The sequence below is a fragment of the Caretta caretta genome, chromosome 11, assembly GCF_965140235.1.
Source record: "Caretta caretta isolate rCarCar2 chromosome 11, rCarCar1.hap1, whole genome shotgun sequence".
Classification (NCBI taxonomy): domain Eukaryota; kingdom Metazoa; phylum Chordata; order Testudines; family Cheloniidae; genus Caretta; species Caretta caretta.
This window is the reverse complement of record NC_134216.1, coordinates 13,784,145-13,801,849: the sequence shown is the minus strand read 5'-3', so window position 1 is coordinate 13,801,849 and position 17,705 is coordinate 13,784,145. Positions and strand designations below refer to the sequence as shown.

Here is a 17,705-nt window from a genome sequence, read left to right as displayed (position 1 = left end):
GCAGAATTTTTAATTTTGGGGGGCAGAATTCCCTCAGGAGTAAAAGCACTAACCCAAGTGGAGGAAAAGAATGTAAATGAACTTTTTCTAAGCTCTCAAAAATACCCAGCCACCAGCTGGTTTGATTCTTATTTCCAGCTGAACTATTTCATCCCTTCCTAATCGGGACCAAGAGGACTCAGTTGGCAAGATACTATTCTTAAAATCAGAATTTTGGACCAGAAAGTCAGGTGGTATATTTGTGTAGCCAGTGCTTAACTGGTAATGAAAGAGGTGCTGGGGCTCAAGCAATTAGGTGCCAGGGCTCAAGCAATTTTTTTACATTCATAACTGATGTGGCAAGCCCAGGGGTGCCGGGCTGAGCCCCGGCAAGCCCTGGCACAAATTAAGCACTATGTGTAGCGCCAGTGAGGTCATGCTCTGTGTAAACTCATTGATTTCAGTAGTATTGCGTAAGGCAGAATTTGTAAAGACTTTCCCCTGCCTTCACTTGGAAGACCAGACAGACAGATCTTACAAGTATAGACACAGCAGTAAATGTCGAAGGCTTTTTTTTTTTATTTGGGGGAACAGGTATGGGAACTTATCAGAATGGGTCTCTGCTTCTACCAGTTCAAGTAATCATATTAACCCAGACAATACAATTGTGTTGTTTTCTGATAACTGCATTGTTAGAACAGTTGAAGGGAAGAAAACTATTCCCATATATTCCGATGCCATTGAAACCTAGCTACACAATGGATACCTAGTAGGAAAGAAACAACAGCTGAGCCAAGCCCTACCCTTCCCAGCATATTTCACCTACAACTGGGAGATTTTGAAGACAGACAAGTTTTAAGGGTGAAACAAAGGGTTAAACAACTAATTCTACATCTTCAACTAATATGGTGCTTTAGAATATATTGTGCAACCTTCATCCTGCAAAGTAGAATCATATCTACAGTCCGGCCTTCAACAGGAAAAGAAATATGAAACATTTTATAATCATGAGTCCAATCCAGCCACAATGGAGCGGAAGGAAGCCATGGTATAGGAAGAAGGAATTAACGAGTGTATCAAGGTGTCAGAAGTGCCAGGCTCCCAGCTGAGGCAGGAGCAGAGTCTAGCTAGCATAGACCCAGGCACTGAAGCAGGAGTGAGGACTAGCGGGAGCAGGAGCAGTCTGTCAGAATGTCAGGGTCCAGACCAGCTGCTGGCCTGCTCCCTGACTAATTGTGCTGGTAGGCAACCAGTGAGCTTCACCGCACCGCCTTAGACCTCAGAGTGCCAGAGCCCCTGATTGGTTGCTGCTTTAGCAGTCCTGCTTATAAGCCTGGCCTCCACAGCCGTTCAGCGCATACCATGCCCTTTGGTTCTAGCATTTGGCTTCTGTCTCTCCAGTCGTGACCCTCAGCTTGTTTCCTGGACTTCACCCACCTGGGACCCAGCTCTTATTGGTAGGATGAACTCTTGCCCTCACCAATAGGCCTGACCGCCCACAGCCTGGTTGGCAACACAGAACTACAAGGCAATGGGAATGATCCCAGCCAGGTAATGACACTGAGCAGACCGGAGAGACTATGTCCCGTAGGGGCCTATATACCTGCCTTGGTCCTCACCTGTGTATTGGCTGAACCCTGGTTGAATGTCCTGGGACCTGCAGGTAATTGCCTCTGACGACTCATCACACTCTCTGGCTCAGGGATGACTGATTAGATTTAAGCAAGCTCAGGTTCAGAGGTAACTCGAGGCTGACTCATCACACAAGGCAGAAATCATCATCGTCTCCTTTTTCCAGCGCCAAGGGTGGGTAGGGCTGAGAGTCTGAAAAGATTCCATCCATGTCTGGTTTAAGCTGCCATTTGAGCCTGTTGAGGAGTTGGGTGGGTGGCTTTATGCACTGTGTTATACCGCTCTCTCTCCTTGGATGTCCGCAGCCTCTCTCTGTGCGCTCTTCTATAGAGAACAATTGCAGTAAGTTGGTGTGGGGTCATTCTAGCAACACGGCGAATCCATTGTAATTGGTCCTCTTTAATGAACGTGGCCAAGTGCTACAGATGTCATCATTTCTTAGTTTACCTAGCCTTGTCCCTCCTCGGATATGGCCCAGGCACCCCATTTCAAATGTTTGCAGCTTTTCTTCCAGATGCTTTCTCAGTACCTTCAAGTAATGTAGGTACAAGGAATGTTGTATATAATCTGGTTTCAGCTGTCATGGAACCGGAAGGGTGGGGAGAGGAAAGAGCAGAATCCTTGCAAAATAACCATAGTAGTAAAACCACTATATAGGATATAGACAAACAGATCTGCTGCAAGAACAGTTGACAGAGGGCCAAGTTCTGCTTTCGGCTACATTCAGGAAGTTCCTGGTGCAGACCATGGGAGTTGGTGCAGCCCATGTGTGTCTTAGGACCGAAGTAGCCTGGACTGCACTTTGTCTGCTAAATTACACTTGACTTCTGGATAGTCTGCCTCTTTTGCTCTTGAGGGCTGGGCTTCATCATCTGCATCACCTGGGTGAAACCACTTCCTCCGTTACTGGACGAAGAGTTGAGGTGCTGATTCAAGTGAATGTGTTGGCTTAAATGCCACTGCCTCCATTTTCTGTGAATTTCCAATTGAACCTAAGCAGTAAAGTCACAGAACATTTTGGTCAGCGAGTTTGTGTAGAACCTTGCATTTTTGCAGGGAATCAACACAATGGGAAAAGGAGAGACAGTTCCCCTTACCCAAAGTTTATGTTTGTTCCACATGAGGTACTCTTTATTTAACCCCGAGTTTAAGAATAGAGGAAGGTACTGAATACTATTATTTTATTGTATTGCAGTTAGAGCTATTTGGGAATTTTCTGAACAAATGTTTTTTCTTCAGAAAAGGGTAAGGGTCGGTTTTGACAAATTTCCCATTTTTTAATTGTTTTTAAGTTTCTAAATTATGCAAACACCCTGTTTTGACATTTTCAGAATGAAAAGTTCCCTTTTGTGTTTGAAATGGCTTTTTTCATTCAGAAATTTAAGTTGATTTTATAATTTCTTTTTTCAAGGTTGATATTTAAGGGAAACCATTTTGGTTGACCCGATCCAAAATTGTTTTTCAGATTTTCAATTAGTGAACGTTTGAGATTTTGACTTTTCGGCTAGATTTGGGATGGGGGAAAGTTTTTAAAATCTCAAATTCTCTTGGGATGGGAAAACTGTTTCCAACTCTGCAGTAATTAAGGTAGCACCTAGGACCCATAGTCATGGACCAAGACGTCATCGTGCTAGGTGCTGTACAAAGACAGTCCCTGCCTCAAAGATCTAAGATGACATCATTTATTTGGACTCTAATAAACCTTTTGATACATTCCCTCACAAGAGGTAATTAAGGGAACTAAGCAGGCATAGGCTGACAGGCAAAGTACTGTTGTGTATTAGAACCTAGTTTAGATGCAGATACCAAAGTGTAGGAATACCTGGTCAGTTTTCAGTATGGCCAATGATTAACAGGATGCTCTCATGTTCCCTCCCAGGCCTGGTGTTTAATAATCTGGGGAAAGGGTTGGGGGACAAAGAAGTGGCAAAGTTTGCAGATGGTACATACTTACATAGGTTACTCAAGTCTAAAGAAGACTGTGGGGAACTTCAGAGGTGAAGCTAGGCAAATGGGCAGCAGGCTGACAGATGAAGTATAAGGGGATTCACATGTGAAGGAATAATTTGAACTAATGCTCATTGCTACTGTAAGCTTGAGCCTGTGGAGGTGCCTTAATAGGAGCTGTGTATGCAGAAAACTCACCTCGCCATTAAGAAAACAGTACAGCACAGCCACAATAAAGCCCTGTAAAATAACAGAACCATATCAACCAGGTTTAATATTTCGGGGCCAGTTTTTCCAGATTAGAATTGATTAAAAAAAATCCAAAAGCAGATCAAGTATCTTGCTTTTACTGCTGCAGAGGGGGTATTAGAAAGGGAGGGAAATGTCCTTTCTTTGATTAAAAGGTTATAGATGTCAAATATCACCTGGAATGATCCGAGCGCTAATTCAAAAAACAACTGAATTTCCATCGTGCCGCTGTTCACGTCCTCAGGGAAAAAAGCAAAGATGATATAGTGAATTCCAAAAAGGGGGACGAGAAGGAGTGTCGATTTTGCAAGTCTCCTAGGAGTAGAAATAAATGGGAAGATGATATCATAAAATGGGAGAAAGGGGAACTATTTAAAGGTGAGGTATTTATAAATATATATATTTTTAAATAGTGAAGAGATAACCTACTTGTATTGGTTGAAATCATTTCCCCTTCCTTCTGGCGATCTGAGCTTTCTCATTAAGATTCTTAAAATATTTACAAAAAGAATGAAATTAACCTGTAAAACCAACAAACATGGATGACAGAGGTCAGACTATTGAAATCTCTTATTAGCAGCGCACTGCTGTGCTCTGCACGGGACCTGCAGCCTGGCTTTACCCATCTGATTTAATTAACTACATTAATCTCTAGGTGCCCCTAGAGAGTGACATTCACCTATGTATCCCTATTTTGAAGACTTAAGCAGCACATAGGCCCTGTGCTATCCCTCTGCCAAGGGGTTAATTTCTTCCAGACCCAACTAAATAGTGGACAGGATTCATTATCCAAACTTCAAGACAAATCACCAGAGAAAAGGGAGGTGATGCACACTGGCAAAATGAATAGTTGCCATAATTTTCAAATATCCCCTGTTCAAAATTTGGCTTTTAGGGGGCCAGCTGATTGCCCCGGCTTGATTAGACACAGGTGAAGATGTTCAGAGGAAGCCATTAAAATTATCCTTTGACAATCATTGTTACAGATACCATTTGTTCTGCATATAGGGGATCTTAGATACTGGATCCACACTAACTACAGGCAAAGCAGGCGTCATAATGGTAACCATTGTAGGAGTGCTTTCGTTTTCCTCCGCAAGGAGGAAAGCCGACTAAATATGCTGATCTGCTTCTTGGGAAATAGGAAAGGGAAGCAATATCTTTCTCTGTTCATTTGGCCTGCAGACAAAGAGTAGAAATAATATGATCTAGTCAGATACAGATTCAGTTTTCCTTTCTTGGTAAGGAAGAGTGTAGCCAGACTGGAGCATGGAGAAATAAAATTCAGCTTATCTATGTTTCACATCACATCTCCCAACATGGATACTCTGTGCTCCAGGCACTATGCAGCTAGCAACCCATTAATTTACTCACCTGCAGTGGCTTCTTCATCATGCCACTACACTGTAGCTTTTAACCCTTTCCTACACATACTGTATTAAATATAATGGGCTAAATTTTTTTGGGGTCTCAGGTTAATTTGAGTAAACATGAAGGGGAACCTTTCTGTGTTTTCCCCAGTGGACATTGCAAATAGGAATGCGCTTTTGTGTGATATAGATTTGTTAAATGAGTGATTCCTTATTTTTAAGCATTAAAATATTATTGCATTGCCATGTATGTGAGCCATCTTCATAGCTGTGCTTTTTGCTGCTCTAGGAGAGACACCCCCCCTCCGCCCCAATACACAGTTAAGTTTGTCACTTTATTGCAGAATTTCCTGACCTGGCTGTAATTTAAATCTCACCCCATCTAGTATGAATGTAGGTTGTTGCAGTCAATGAAAAGAAATGCTGAGGTCCTGCTAAATTTTCTGATTGGCTTGCCCAGTTGTCCCGCCTTCCGTTCATCTTTCTGGGGTCAAGAGAGTTGAATGGGTGTAAGTGAGGGCAGAATTTGGCCCTGGATTCATGTTGAAAAGCTAAAACTGGTGGCCATGTGGTCTAAAGCAAGCTGGTTGTGGCTTTGTTGAGCAAGGCAGTGTCAGAGCGTAGGCAAAACGACCGTTGTGCTGAAAGCTTCGGCCCTTTTGCTTCTCCTCCAGAGCCTCCCATGGAACAGTCCAAAACAAGCTTCCACAAGCCAGTTGAAGTTCATGTGAAATCAGCAAGATGTGGAAACCTGATCCCCCTTAGGTTTTTGCTTCTTGGAAGGGAGCTCAGAGCTTTCTTTGTAAAGTTAGCCCTAAGGTATTAATTAGAGATGCTGACTCCTACTAAGCAAAAGTCACTGAGGTTGTATCACACCAGTTAAGGCACAAGTTTAAAATCACTTGATAGACCATTTTAAACCACATCAAGTGGATGATCTTTGATTTCACAACATTTGGAAATGCACTTTGCAAGCACTTGTCACAGAACAGACTTACAAAAATAGACAGGACTACAGGGCCTCTAATGATCCACCAGACAGCAGCATTGGTATTAATGTCCCAACACCTGTAATAATAATAAGAAAAAAAAAGACGTACTTTTTAGATCCCCAAATGCCAACTGCTTTCACACAGGGTTTTTAATTTCTTAGCTCTTCCAATAGGTCTCTATTCACAATATTAAATAATTTCCATTCTACTCCTGCCCCCACTAACATCAGTGGCAAAACTTCAATGAGGCTAGATTGCATCTGGACTAGCCAAATGACATATTGCCCTTAAAATGAAGTACAATCCTATTTATCCAAAAACCTTGCGGAAAACACCTGAAGCCATCTGAGAAACGAGGTTTCATTGTTCTTACAAGTCAGCTACAAAGCCGGGCTTTGAAATGGCTGTGCTCCAAGTCTCTTCCTAGAGTGCAAAAAGAGAAGGCCAGATGGCTTTAAAGGGCATCCACTAGGTTTGAAAAACCTGGCTGCCTTTGTAGACAAACCCTATTTAAAAGGAGTTTAAAATCATTTTGTTCATACTGAGTCCCTTAGTGCCATCTGGCAGAGGGCACATCATACAGTAACTCACATCAGGCCAGACACACTCATTGCCCCAACACGCTATTGTCATAATCTGTTTCTAAAAGGTGTCATGTAAGGTATCATAGGCAAACCAGTAACACACCGGTCATTAATATCATTGCACCATGTACGTACAGGGGGTTGTATACAGAAGTATGGATGTGTGTTGGAAAGATGTTTTTCAAACAGTGCATAAGCCCAGCCTGTCCAAGACAAAGGAATGTTATTTCACCATTTTCGTGTGTCTCCAGTGTAAATGGAGCCAGGTAATACCACAAGGAACAATGAAAAGTACATCTGCATAGAAGGAAAACAAAGCCATCAAGCTAAACAACCAGGCCGGGGCGGGGGGGGGGGAATACCGCTTAATGATCACAATGGGGGATGGAACTGGAACCCCAGTAACTCTTCCTGGCTCTTGAAACAGAGACAACAGGCTTTGGGAAATATAAGCAGAAGAAGAGCCTTTTTGGCATCCATCACCTAGGGGACAAAGGGGAAGCAGTGCCCTTAGAGCTCATCAAACATGGATCTTCTTGGCCTGAAAAACCAAGACCAGCTGCAACTGACTATAGGTGAGAAAACCTGCTTAGGCAAAGATTGTAACTTGCTGAGGTTTTAGTCATAGAAAGTGTTTGGTTTTATTGCCCTTGTAACTATACCTGTGTCTTCTAGTGTCTTCTAGTCCTACCAAGTTCCCAGCCAATGGGAGCTGCAGAGCTAGTGCTTGGGGCAGGGTGGGGGCAGCATGCAGAGTTGCCTGCCGTGCCTCCGCCTAGGAGCAGTCGGGACAGGTCGCTGCTTGTGGGGAGCCACCCGAGGTGACCGGCCCCCGGATCCAGCATCCTGCGCCCTCTCCCGCACTCCAACCCACTTCCCTGAGCCCCCTCCTGCACCCAAACTACCTCCCAGAGCCCATGCCCTGCACCCCCTCCCAAACCCCAACCCCCTGCTGGCTCTGCACCAACCGGACTATAAACCGGAATTTCAATGAAGATCAGAAATGCCAATTTATAGAGCTTTCCAGTTGGTGAAGTGCTGGATAAAACAGCTTTTACCGTATAATGGAAACCACTTCAAGCCGGGGGTGCAGTAGCACCCCCAGCACCCTTAATTCCAACACCTATGCTGGTGTGTGCTCTGCCTCCTTGGAAGCAGCGAACTTAACTTCTGTAAGGGTCCAGTGAGAGGGACTGGATGCTGCAGGAGGGATGGTTGTGGGCTGTTGGTGTCACCCTGCATGGAGTAGTCAGGCTGGTGGAAGGCAAGATGAGATCCCTGTGCTATGAGTAGGCTGCTGGTGTCAGGGCCCTGAGCCAAAGCTGCATAGCACCGAAGTTCCCAGGGCTACTGGGCAAGTGGTGACAGAAACCCTTACCAATCTGAGTGAACCCCCTAAGGTCACAATTCTCAATCAGGGTCTAAGTATCTGCACAGCCTTCAGGTCCGAACTGAACCTCAGCAAAGTGGAGTTTGATTCAGTAGGGTTAAACAGTAATAACAGCTGACGAGGCTTTCAATGGGAAAATAATCTATGTAGCTGCCTCTTATACATTTATGTTGCATGTTTCCCTATTGAGTAAAACTTGTATTTAATTAAAATGGCTTACCCTATATCTTCACATAGGTGCCTGGCAACGGACCATGATATAACAGATATGGTTGGGGTGCCTGTAATGGAAAATCCAGTTATTGTTCTATAAACCGCTCACAGATAAATCAACAATCACCCAACCATTATTCTGATTGAAAAGATAAACAAACAGTACCCCATCCCAGGGCGATGAACCACCAGAAGAACTTCCTTTCCGAGAAGAAAGAAACAACCAGAAGGGTGTGGAGATACAGTCCCTCTACAAGAAGCCAACTGTAGTTAGCCATGATGCAATACTGAAAGAAGATCATGACGAGTTTACAACCAATCTGAGGAAACAGAGAGAGTATCATTTGCTTGTGCTGTATCTCCATCTACCTTCCTGCAGAGAGTCAGAAGGTAAACATGGATGCACAATCATTTTTGGTATCCAACATTGAAACGGATTGGTGGGCTTATTCCAGATGTTGACAGGAAAGGAAGTAGGGGTCCAGTGGGTAGGGGACTTGAGAAAAGTGGGTTCACTTCCTTACTCTGTCATAGACTTCTTGGGCTGGGCAAGTCACTTAGTCTCTCTCTGTCCCACATCTGTCAAACAGGGATAATAACTGCTCAGCAGTGTTGTGAGGCTAAATACATTAAAGACTGTGAGATCCTCAGGCAGTATGGTAATGGGGGCTGTATAAGTACCTAAGAGAGTTGCCAAATGCTAGCACTCGCTGGTCCCTTAATTTGGCAACCTTAGTAGAGAGGCCAAGGATTGTATGGATCATGAATATGCAAGAGAGCAAAACCTTTTCCCAACCTACTGGGTTGAAGCCCATCTTCATAGCTGACAGGTGATTAGAGTTCCATGGGTTTGGGGTGGGGAGGCTGAACTGGGGAGCAGATGTAGCACTGTCTTTCTTTCCATGGCCTCTACCCCTTTGGAAGGGGGAGGGACTAATGCATTGCTGCAGAGGAGGAAGCTTATGGCTTGGTGCCTCCTAAGGCAGCCATGGATAAGGGTTTCTTGCCTATGCAGGTGAGCTAAGGGCAGGCTCTGCATGGTCGAATGAGTGCTCCCTTTTCCTCTTCTACGTGGCCATCTCCCACCCAATCACACAGACAGAGGAAAGAAAGCCTGTGACATTCTGCAAGATTCAACTCAGAGGGTGAAATCCTGGCTTCATCAAAATCAATGGCAAAACTCTCATTGACTTCAATGAACCAGGATTTCCCACAAAGCACTTCCCCCATCTATTTAGATTCTTCCTTGGGAGGAGAGAATAAAACCGATGTCTAGCCCAAACTTGTAAAAAGATGGTGAGAATTTCAGCTTGACACAATTAACATGCACAATAAAGTGGCAAGAGGGAGAGAGAGAGGTGCTTTTATATAAGAGAACGCTTTCTTCTCCAGTAACTCTCTATGTTAAGGAAAGACCAAGGAAGTAGGCTCCCTTTCCTGCATCAGCATTTCCTTACAAACTGCCTTGATGAAATTCCAGTGAAAGGGTGGGGAACTGAAGATTCTGGAAGTCTGGGAGTTTACCGTGTGTGCCCCGCAGTAGTTAACATCCTCAGAAGAAAACAAAATGGTGTCTTTGATTAAGTTTGACAAGGCTCGGAAAATGAAGGACGTAAACAGATGCATGTGGATGTAGTTCCTCGTACAATGGAGTCTTCTGTACCCAAAAGAGAGAAATCTCATGAAATTATGTTTCTAGAGGGGGATAGCTTATTGATGTAATCAGGTTTCAAAGACCTAGGCTCGTAGGGCCTACAGATTCAAAGCCTAGCAGAATCAACTTAGCCCTTTGTCCTTCAAAGGGACATCAGTGTTAATTCCATGCAATTTACCCGCCCTAAGGGGTTCCTTTCGACAAAATCTGAAAAAACAATGTCATGTCTGCTCTTACAGGGAAGGTATCAGGGCACTGCTGTAAAAGTCGAGGGTATTATCTGTAATATCTCTGGCCAAAATTTCCCCTCCCCGCACATTCTGAACTGTGATGTGTGCCAAGCTGCTGCCCTCCACCCAGAACTGGTTGCACATCAGTGCTGCTGTCTAGATTCTGGTCTTGTACCTGCAAACCCACTGTGTGCTGAATCCCCCGGCAGCCAATGGGAAATCTGTGCCTGGAGAGCTTGCAGACTTAGGACAGACTATAGTTTGCAAAGCATTTGGGTCCCGAAGCACTTCACTGATACATTATTTATGATAAATGAAGTTTATTTGGTTGAGTAACCAACAAAATCAAGCCTCCGAAGTACATAAATTATACATGCCCAGGGCTCAAATTTGTACTCTGCCATGCTGGTAAAAATCTGAAATACTGGACTGCAGCCAATAGAGTTACTCCAGATTTAGGCCCAAAAAATGCATTTAAAAAAGGAAATTTAGGCTGAATAGCGAAGGAAAAGCTTCCTGCGGGTGAGAACTATTAAAATGTGAGCTAGTCTCGTAAGGGACGAACATGGTGACAGCGCCAATCTTGGAAACCAGCCTGGCAAAAGCACAGAAAAAACATGCTACGGGGAAGAATCCTGCACTAACAGGAGACAGACTACTGACCCCCAGCGCATTTCCAGCCCTGATTTCTATCACAATTTTGAAAATTTCAGCATTTAAATTCTTCTGAAAGCAAACAAAGGAATGTGGGGCGTCTCTGGACTAATCGAAAGTTCCGAACAAATTCAAACAAACAGCCTAGAACTTCCCCTCACCTAAATGAGGCCAGGATGCCCAAGGCTACTGTCAGAGTCCCAAGGGAGGTACTGTATCCAACTGTGTACATGGTCTTCAGCTTCATGAAGTAGACGCGCTGTAAAGAGACAGACATTTGAATCTTTGCTTTAAGTTTTAAATATCTCCTGGAAATCAGCCCATTTTGACGTGTTAAGAGAAGAGCATCCACTGTCTTTCTTTGTATTGTTTCACATTTATATTTTTTTTCATAAACATGGGTATTCTACTTTTGGGGAAGGAGTGTGGTGTGCAAACTGGAGGATCTTCTGGGACGGATGGATAGACAGACAATCACATACACACAGACACCTGACTACCGCCTGACTACCAATGTCACACTTGAACCGCAAACACCATCCTTTCTCCCTGCTACTAATTTGGAATATCTCTCCCCCCAGGTCATTGTTTCATGAAGCAACAAACTGTAACTTACAAACGATAAATCAGACTCACTCTTTCCTCATTGGCAGTGTCGTTCACGTCATAGCCACAAGCAACGTCGGGTCTCGGGAATGTCTCTGACCAACCTTCACTGGTGCAGTTTCGATGCACAAAACCTTTATTGTGACAGCAGTAACAAAGCAAGGTGTAATGCCTCCCGACTGTACCGGGATGATTATTCCACCTGCTGATCAGTAACAGTGGCAGTGTTCCAACAGCATGCAGAATAGTTCCCTTCTCGGAGTGCAGACAGCATAATACAGGTGAAATGCAGCTATCGGTGTGAGCATCTTTTTTATGTAGCTTAGTAGCTGAACAGAAACAAAATGAATCATCTGAGTGTCTAAGTGGGCTAGGAGCCTCATCCAAAGCCCAGTGAAGTCAATGGAAGACTCCGTTGGCCACAATGAACTTTGGATCAGGCCTACAATCCTGTATTAATGAAGTTAATGGGAGTTATGCTGTTGGCTGCTTCAGTGGGAGCTAGACCAGGCCCTACAGCCCTATACTGTTTGTCTGTGGGCAACACGGGAGACTGCTTCTCTGCATGTGTGTCTTCACAACAACTGAGATCAGCTGAGGTGTTCTGACTAACAGTGGGTATTCACCCACAGAAGCTTATGCTCCAATACGTCTGCTAGTCTATAAGGTGCCACAGGACTCTTTGCTGCTTTTACAGATACAGACTAACATGGCTACCCTTCTGATACTTGAGTCCCTAGTCTTGAACATCGGGGAGCTGGAGATGTGATTCTCAGCCATAGACATTGACTCTGGAGTTCGGGGACTGAGTCTGCTAACCTTTAGGGGCCCAGTACAAAGCCCACCAATTCTTCAGGATTTTTTCTCAGGGTAGAGAGCAGGGGAGAGAATTATGTGCATAGTGCATGCAGTTTATTGATGAGGTGGCGAGTTAATTATATTGATATTTGTCCAATGTATTATGTGTTTTTCATGATATTGTTCACGCATCCGGGGACAGTTGCGAAGGGTTCATTTTACTAACTGAAACATAAATAAGCAAAGCTGTTCTGTACATCTGGTGTTTGCTGGTTTGTGTTCTGGGAACAGCAAATCTGTGACTCATTGCACCACAGATTCATGCCCCAGAGAAGTTTGACATTTTCCTGAAGATCCCTAGCTCAGAGGTCTGATTGCTTATCTCTGACTGATGAGAGGATCAGATGTTTGATTTGCAGCAGTGACTACTCTTGCCCCTTTTTGACTTGAGAGGCTAGTTAAATTTTGGGGCCCTCAGGATGCTCCAGCTGGAACTAGAAACTGATGGATTCTGGTATTTTTCCTTGTTTAGCCACAAGAAGAGCACAAAGTCCTGCTCCTCTGAACACAGGAGGAACCAGAACCAAGAGGAGCAGTCTTCTAGCTCACAGCCCCAAGCCTCCATAGCTAACAGACCCAAAAGTTTGCGCTCTCTCTCTCTCTTTCTCTCTCTCTCCAGCCCCTTTCAGGGTCACACTGCACTCACTGGCTAGCTGGCTGCCTGACTCTGGCTCCCCCCACAGCCTCTGCCTATGCCTCTCCCTGTTCTTTGTCTCTTCTCAGTTTCCATATGTTCTCTCACACACCTGGTCACGCCCAGAGGAACCCGCCAGGCACCTGGTGCTAGTTTCTGGGCAGATTCTCTTTTTTATGTTTTAGGTGTGGCCCCTGCAGTGTTTCTTACAACTATCTTAAGTGAAGGGTGTGTTTACACATCAGTTTGAAAAAGGTTTTAACTCAACCACAACAAGGTTTTCCCCCAGCTCATCACAGTACAAACAGTGCCTCAGGTCTGAGGGCTTTGTTCAGTCTGTACGAAATCACTGCTGTGATTCTGAATGATGGCTCATCTCTTCCCTTAAAAACCCAACTGTGAGTGTGTATATTTTGTGTATTTTTATGGGATTTACAAGGAAAACACATCTGATTTGTGTGCATGTGTGCCAGCAGGAGCGGAGAGCTTAGTCCTGTGGAATTATAACATGGATACGAGTCCTTCTTACAGCAGTAAACCATATCTGTGTATTTTCTACCATGTGGAAAAAGAGCAGCACCTGACTGACTGTATTACCAGTCTGTTGAGCAGCCGGCTTCCAGAAAGAACTCAGTTTACAATCTGAAGTGTGATGCATTCCTTGAAACTTTCATACACAGGAATGTCCCTCAGTAGTTTTTCCCTAGTGAGCATGCATATGTATGGATTTTACATACAGTAAGTCACAAGAGGCTGGGATTTGCAACATAATCAGAAGCAATCTACATGTGGAATTTCTAGAGAACCAATCACGCACTGAATGTGTTTAAATTTATTAAAAAGAAAAGGAGGACTTGTGGCACCTTAGAGACTAACCAATTTATTTGAGCATAAGCTTTCGTGAGCTACAGCTCACTTCATCGGATGCATACTATGGAAAGTGTAGAAGATCTTTTTATACACACAAAGCATGAAAAAATACCTCCCCCCACCCCACTCTCCTGCTGGTAATAGCTTATCTAAAGTGATCGCTCTCCTTACAATGCCCAACTTGATTATCATACACATTGTAAGGAGAGTGATCACTTTAGATAAGCTATTACCAGCAGGAGAGTGGGGTGGGGGGAGGTATTTTTTTCATGCTTTGTGTGTATAAAAAGATCTTCTACACTTTCCACAGTATGCATCCGATGAAGTGAGCTGTAGCTCACGAAAGCTTATGCTCAAATAAATTGGTTAGTCTCTAAGGTGCCACAAGTCCTCCTTTTCTTTTTGCGACTACAGACTAACACGGCTGTTACTCTGAAACCTTTAAATTTATTGGTGTCATAGTGCTCACACTTGTATTAGGCACCTCAGAGTACAAGAAAAAAGTCCTGGTCTTGGCCTAGACAAGCTACAAGCCAACATCAGATCACCAGAGAAAAGTATCTCTGACCGGTTGCCGCTATAGCCATCTAACCCACATGGTGTGCTGAAGAGAAATGTATTTTTGCCAAGAAATAAAGTTTGGGTGACAGCAATAGCCATGTGCAACTGTCAGCCAGAAGCGACCACTGTCTCATCTACTCTAGCGATATGGGGTGAAATACTGGCCATACTGAATCAAACTCCCAATGCTTCAGTATGGTCAGAATTCCATGGATGCCAACCTCAGCAGCAACCATTCTCAGGATAAACCCACTTGCTCTTCTCCATCTCTTGTACTCTTCCAGTGCAGAGACGTGACTCAGAGGGCCATATTCAGCTCCTCAATGACCGCAGCTGGTTCCTGACAAGTTTTGTTTTCCTGAATGGTATCACATGGTTTCTATTTTTCCGGTGATTCTAAGCTAAGCTATCACATTTCTGCAGCGGGAGAGTCTGGCAAGATCCCTCCAATACTCAAGGGAGAGAAGGAAAAGCAACTAAGATGCACACCGTGGGAGATTTTGCACTGACTCATGCCCTGTGGTACCCCATTGGAGTCAGTAGTATTGTTTGGAGAAAAAAATCAGCACAATATTTGGGCTGCTGCGCCAGACTGGACAATTCTGATATACTGACAGCCCCTCCATGTTTTGTTCTGACTTTACTATGCCCCTGGAAAAAGGCTGTCACTTAAAGATAGGGTGGAAAAGAAAGATGCCTGACCCAGGCTTTGAACTCCTTGGGTGGCAGGCATTAGAGATGTGCCAGATATTGGATTATTATTTACTTTTATGGAAGCCTTGCTCTAGCTAATGTCTTTGGAAAGGTCAGGTTTGAATTTTGAGTCACATTTTTCTAAGTTGTGCTGCAGCACAGCAGCAAAAAGGAGAAGAAGGAGCATCTCCTTACAATCCCCATCTTCCCCATTGCCTCCCCACCCCATCCTTCCCTCTCAGCCTGCCTACAAAGTCGAGCACAAGTGTCCTTGACTGTAGAAGCAGACTGTGGTGTGTTTCTGTCAGACAGAGATAAGCAACATTAAGGTAAACCAAAATGCAGTGCTTAGAAGTGGGTCTAGAAGTGTGCCTATATCTGACAACCCAGAGTAGGAGGAAAGGCTCTAAGTGTGTCAAAGAGGAGAAGACATGATAAAGGGGTGGGTGTGTGCACAAAAGTGCAGAGCTTTAGATGCTTAATCAGGAAGGAAATTTAATATTGATGTACCTGAGTATTGTTTTAATGATGGTATTTGATTTTTAGGAAATATTTATATTTTCAGGAAATCACAACATGCTCTCTTTTATACTCTGCTGAGACTCCATCCCGAATGCGTGTAAGACTCAACATTCAGATCTGGATCTGACCTTCATTCAAACAATATTTGGGTCCTGACTTTTGTTTCAGCTCATTACACAGGTGGGGATCAGCCAAGATGTTTGTGATGCAGATACAGATCTAGATCCCAGAGCTGCGGGATGTTTAGATCGAGGATTTGGTTCAGACCCATCTGTGTCCCTAACATGTGATTCCTTTGTATTTGTGGCTATCAGTATTCTTTGTAACTAAGTGGCTAAGAGAGCAAACTTTTGGCAGTTGTTTTTCTTTCAAATAAACAAATCTTCTGTATATTTGTTTTTCCCCTTAAAATTGCATAAGACAGGACCGTAGGCATTTTAAGAGTTTGAATGTATGAGTCACAAACAAGTCATAGTATATGTAATAGAACAGAATGTAGCTGCATTGGAAATAAACTGTTGTTGGTTTCAACCCAAGATGCTAAATGAACAGAGTCAAATTTTTTTTAATGTTAGTGGACATTGTCTTGTGATTCTGTTTTGAACCCACTCACTTTGATCATTGCTTATTATTAGTGACTTACTACAATTCGGACACTCAGTATATTAAGGGCAAATTAAGTTTAGAATTGCTAGAGTTATGGTTTCCCCTTCCTTCCGGTAACAGAATGCACCCATGATTTCAGATAGTAACCTTTGGATGTACGACCTCTGTTCCACTCCAATCACCATCTAACTTTGATATGTATGCTACTGTTTTCTACTGGACAGACTAAATATTGGACCTTCTCAAGTGTTAGCAGCTCCCTCTAGTGGCTGAATTAGTGGCCGTGCTTTTAGCATACAGAGGCTTGTGCTTTTCCAGCCAAAAATCATCATGAGTAGAGCTGTCTGGGAAATGGTTTTCCCACCCCATGAGAATATTCAACATTTCAAAAGATTTCCCCATCCTGAATCGGGATGAAAAGTTGATTTTTTTTTCAAACTGAAAATAAAAAAAAATCAATTTGGGTCAACTGAAACATTTTGTTTTGAAAATTTCAAACATTTTATTCCAATTTCAACCTTTTTTCTCTTCTTTTTTAAATTAGGTATAAAATAAGTTATATTTTCATAAGACTTTTGAAATGAAAAACCAAAAAAACGTTCTTCATCCCTGTCTGAGCCTTATGGATCACCAGAATAAAAAAAGAGAGTAGTTAGTTTTATTTTTGTTTTTAGTCAATTTCATTTTCAGGCTCTACTGCATTAGTACAATGATGAAAATATTCAGGCTGCAAACACCACAGAATTCTGGTCACTGGCCTTTAAAAAAATATGGAAACATTTTTTCTTAGTTTAGGTTTTCTAAAAACAAAATCTGACCTGGCAGTGTCCCCTTTTAAAATTGAATGACATTTAAAGGATTTTCTTTTAAATTACTTTATTTTACCTTTTTTTCCAGTAAGCATTTGGAAGAATTCTGGACAATGAGCATTGACAGTCTGACCAATTGAAGAAGAAGGCCAGCAGCTCATGTTATCCCACATTCCAGCACATCTGCCTAAGATGTAAGAACAAAAGCATCATTGAACATATTCCCTGGACAGTCACATCTTCAGAGAATAAAAACATTCTGGGCTCAGCTGTGGTTCTCGATTGCTTTCCTGCTGTAAGAGATCAAAACTTAATTTAGTTATTCTAGAAAAGCAATTACTGTGATTATAAAGGAAACAAATTACAGCAGCTAGTCACAAGTTAGGGGGAAAGAAAGATCATTATTCCCTCCCAAATAGTAGTCAAATCTGACAGAGGGCTGACTAATGACATTATTTCTTGCACAAGCCCATGTCTTTGAGACTGTACTATTTGAACCTACTTTCCCACCAATTATTTCAATTTGAGGCCCCACCTTTGAACCATTATTGATCTGAGATCCCACTGCAATGTATTTAGTGATGTAACTGTTGTGACTTTTTCTCTGTATTGCACCTTTAACTCACTAAGGTCTGTGCTCTCTGCAATGACT

The 17,705-nt window shown here is 43.2% G+C and overlaps 1 protein-coding gene across 1 annotated transcript in view; it reads right to left on the bottom strand.

The window, feature by feature from the left end:
- Positions 1–461: 461 nt before the first annotated feature.
- The window catches only part of SCTR (secretin receptor), a 31,119-nt gene continuing 13,875 nt past the window's right edge, over positions 462–17,705 (bottom strand). Inside the window, exons 3-13 of the mRNA XM_048869133.2 lie at positions 17,130–17,240; positions 11,531–11,634; positions 11,056–11,153; positions 9,881–10,013; positions 8,523–8,676; positions 8,364–8,424; positions 6,176–6,245; positions 4,237–4,328; positions 3,984–4,122; positions 3,757–3,798; positions 462–2,603 (exon numbers count right to left, since the gene is read on the bottom strand). Coding sequence (XP_048725090.1) covers positions 2,421–2,603; positions 3,757–3,798; positions 3,984–4,122; positions 4,237–4,328; positions 6,176–6,245; positions 8,364–8,424; positions 8,523–8,676; positions 9,881–10,013; positions 11,056–11,153; positions 11,531–11,634; positions 17,130–17,240 — 1,187 coding nt within the window. The 3' untranslated portion in view covers positions 462–2,420. The remainder of the gene's footprint in view (positions 2,604–3,756; positions 3,799–3,983; positions 4,123–4,236; positions 4,329–6,175; positions 6,246–8,363; positions 8,425–8,522; positions 8,677–9,880; positions 10,014–11,055; positions 11,154–11,530; positions 11,635–17,129; positions 17,241–17,705) is intronic.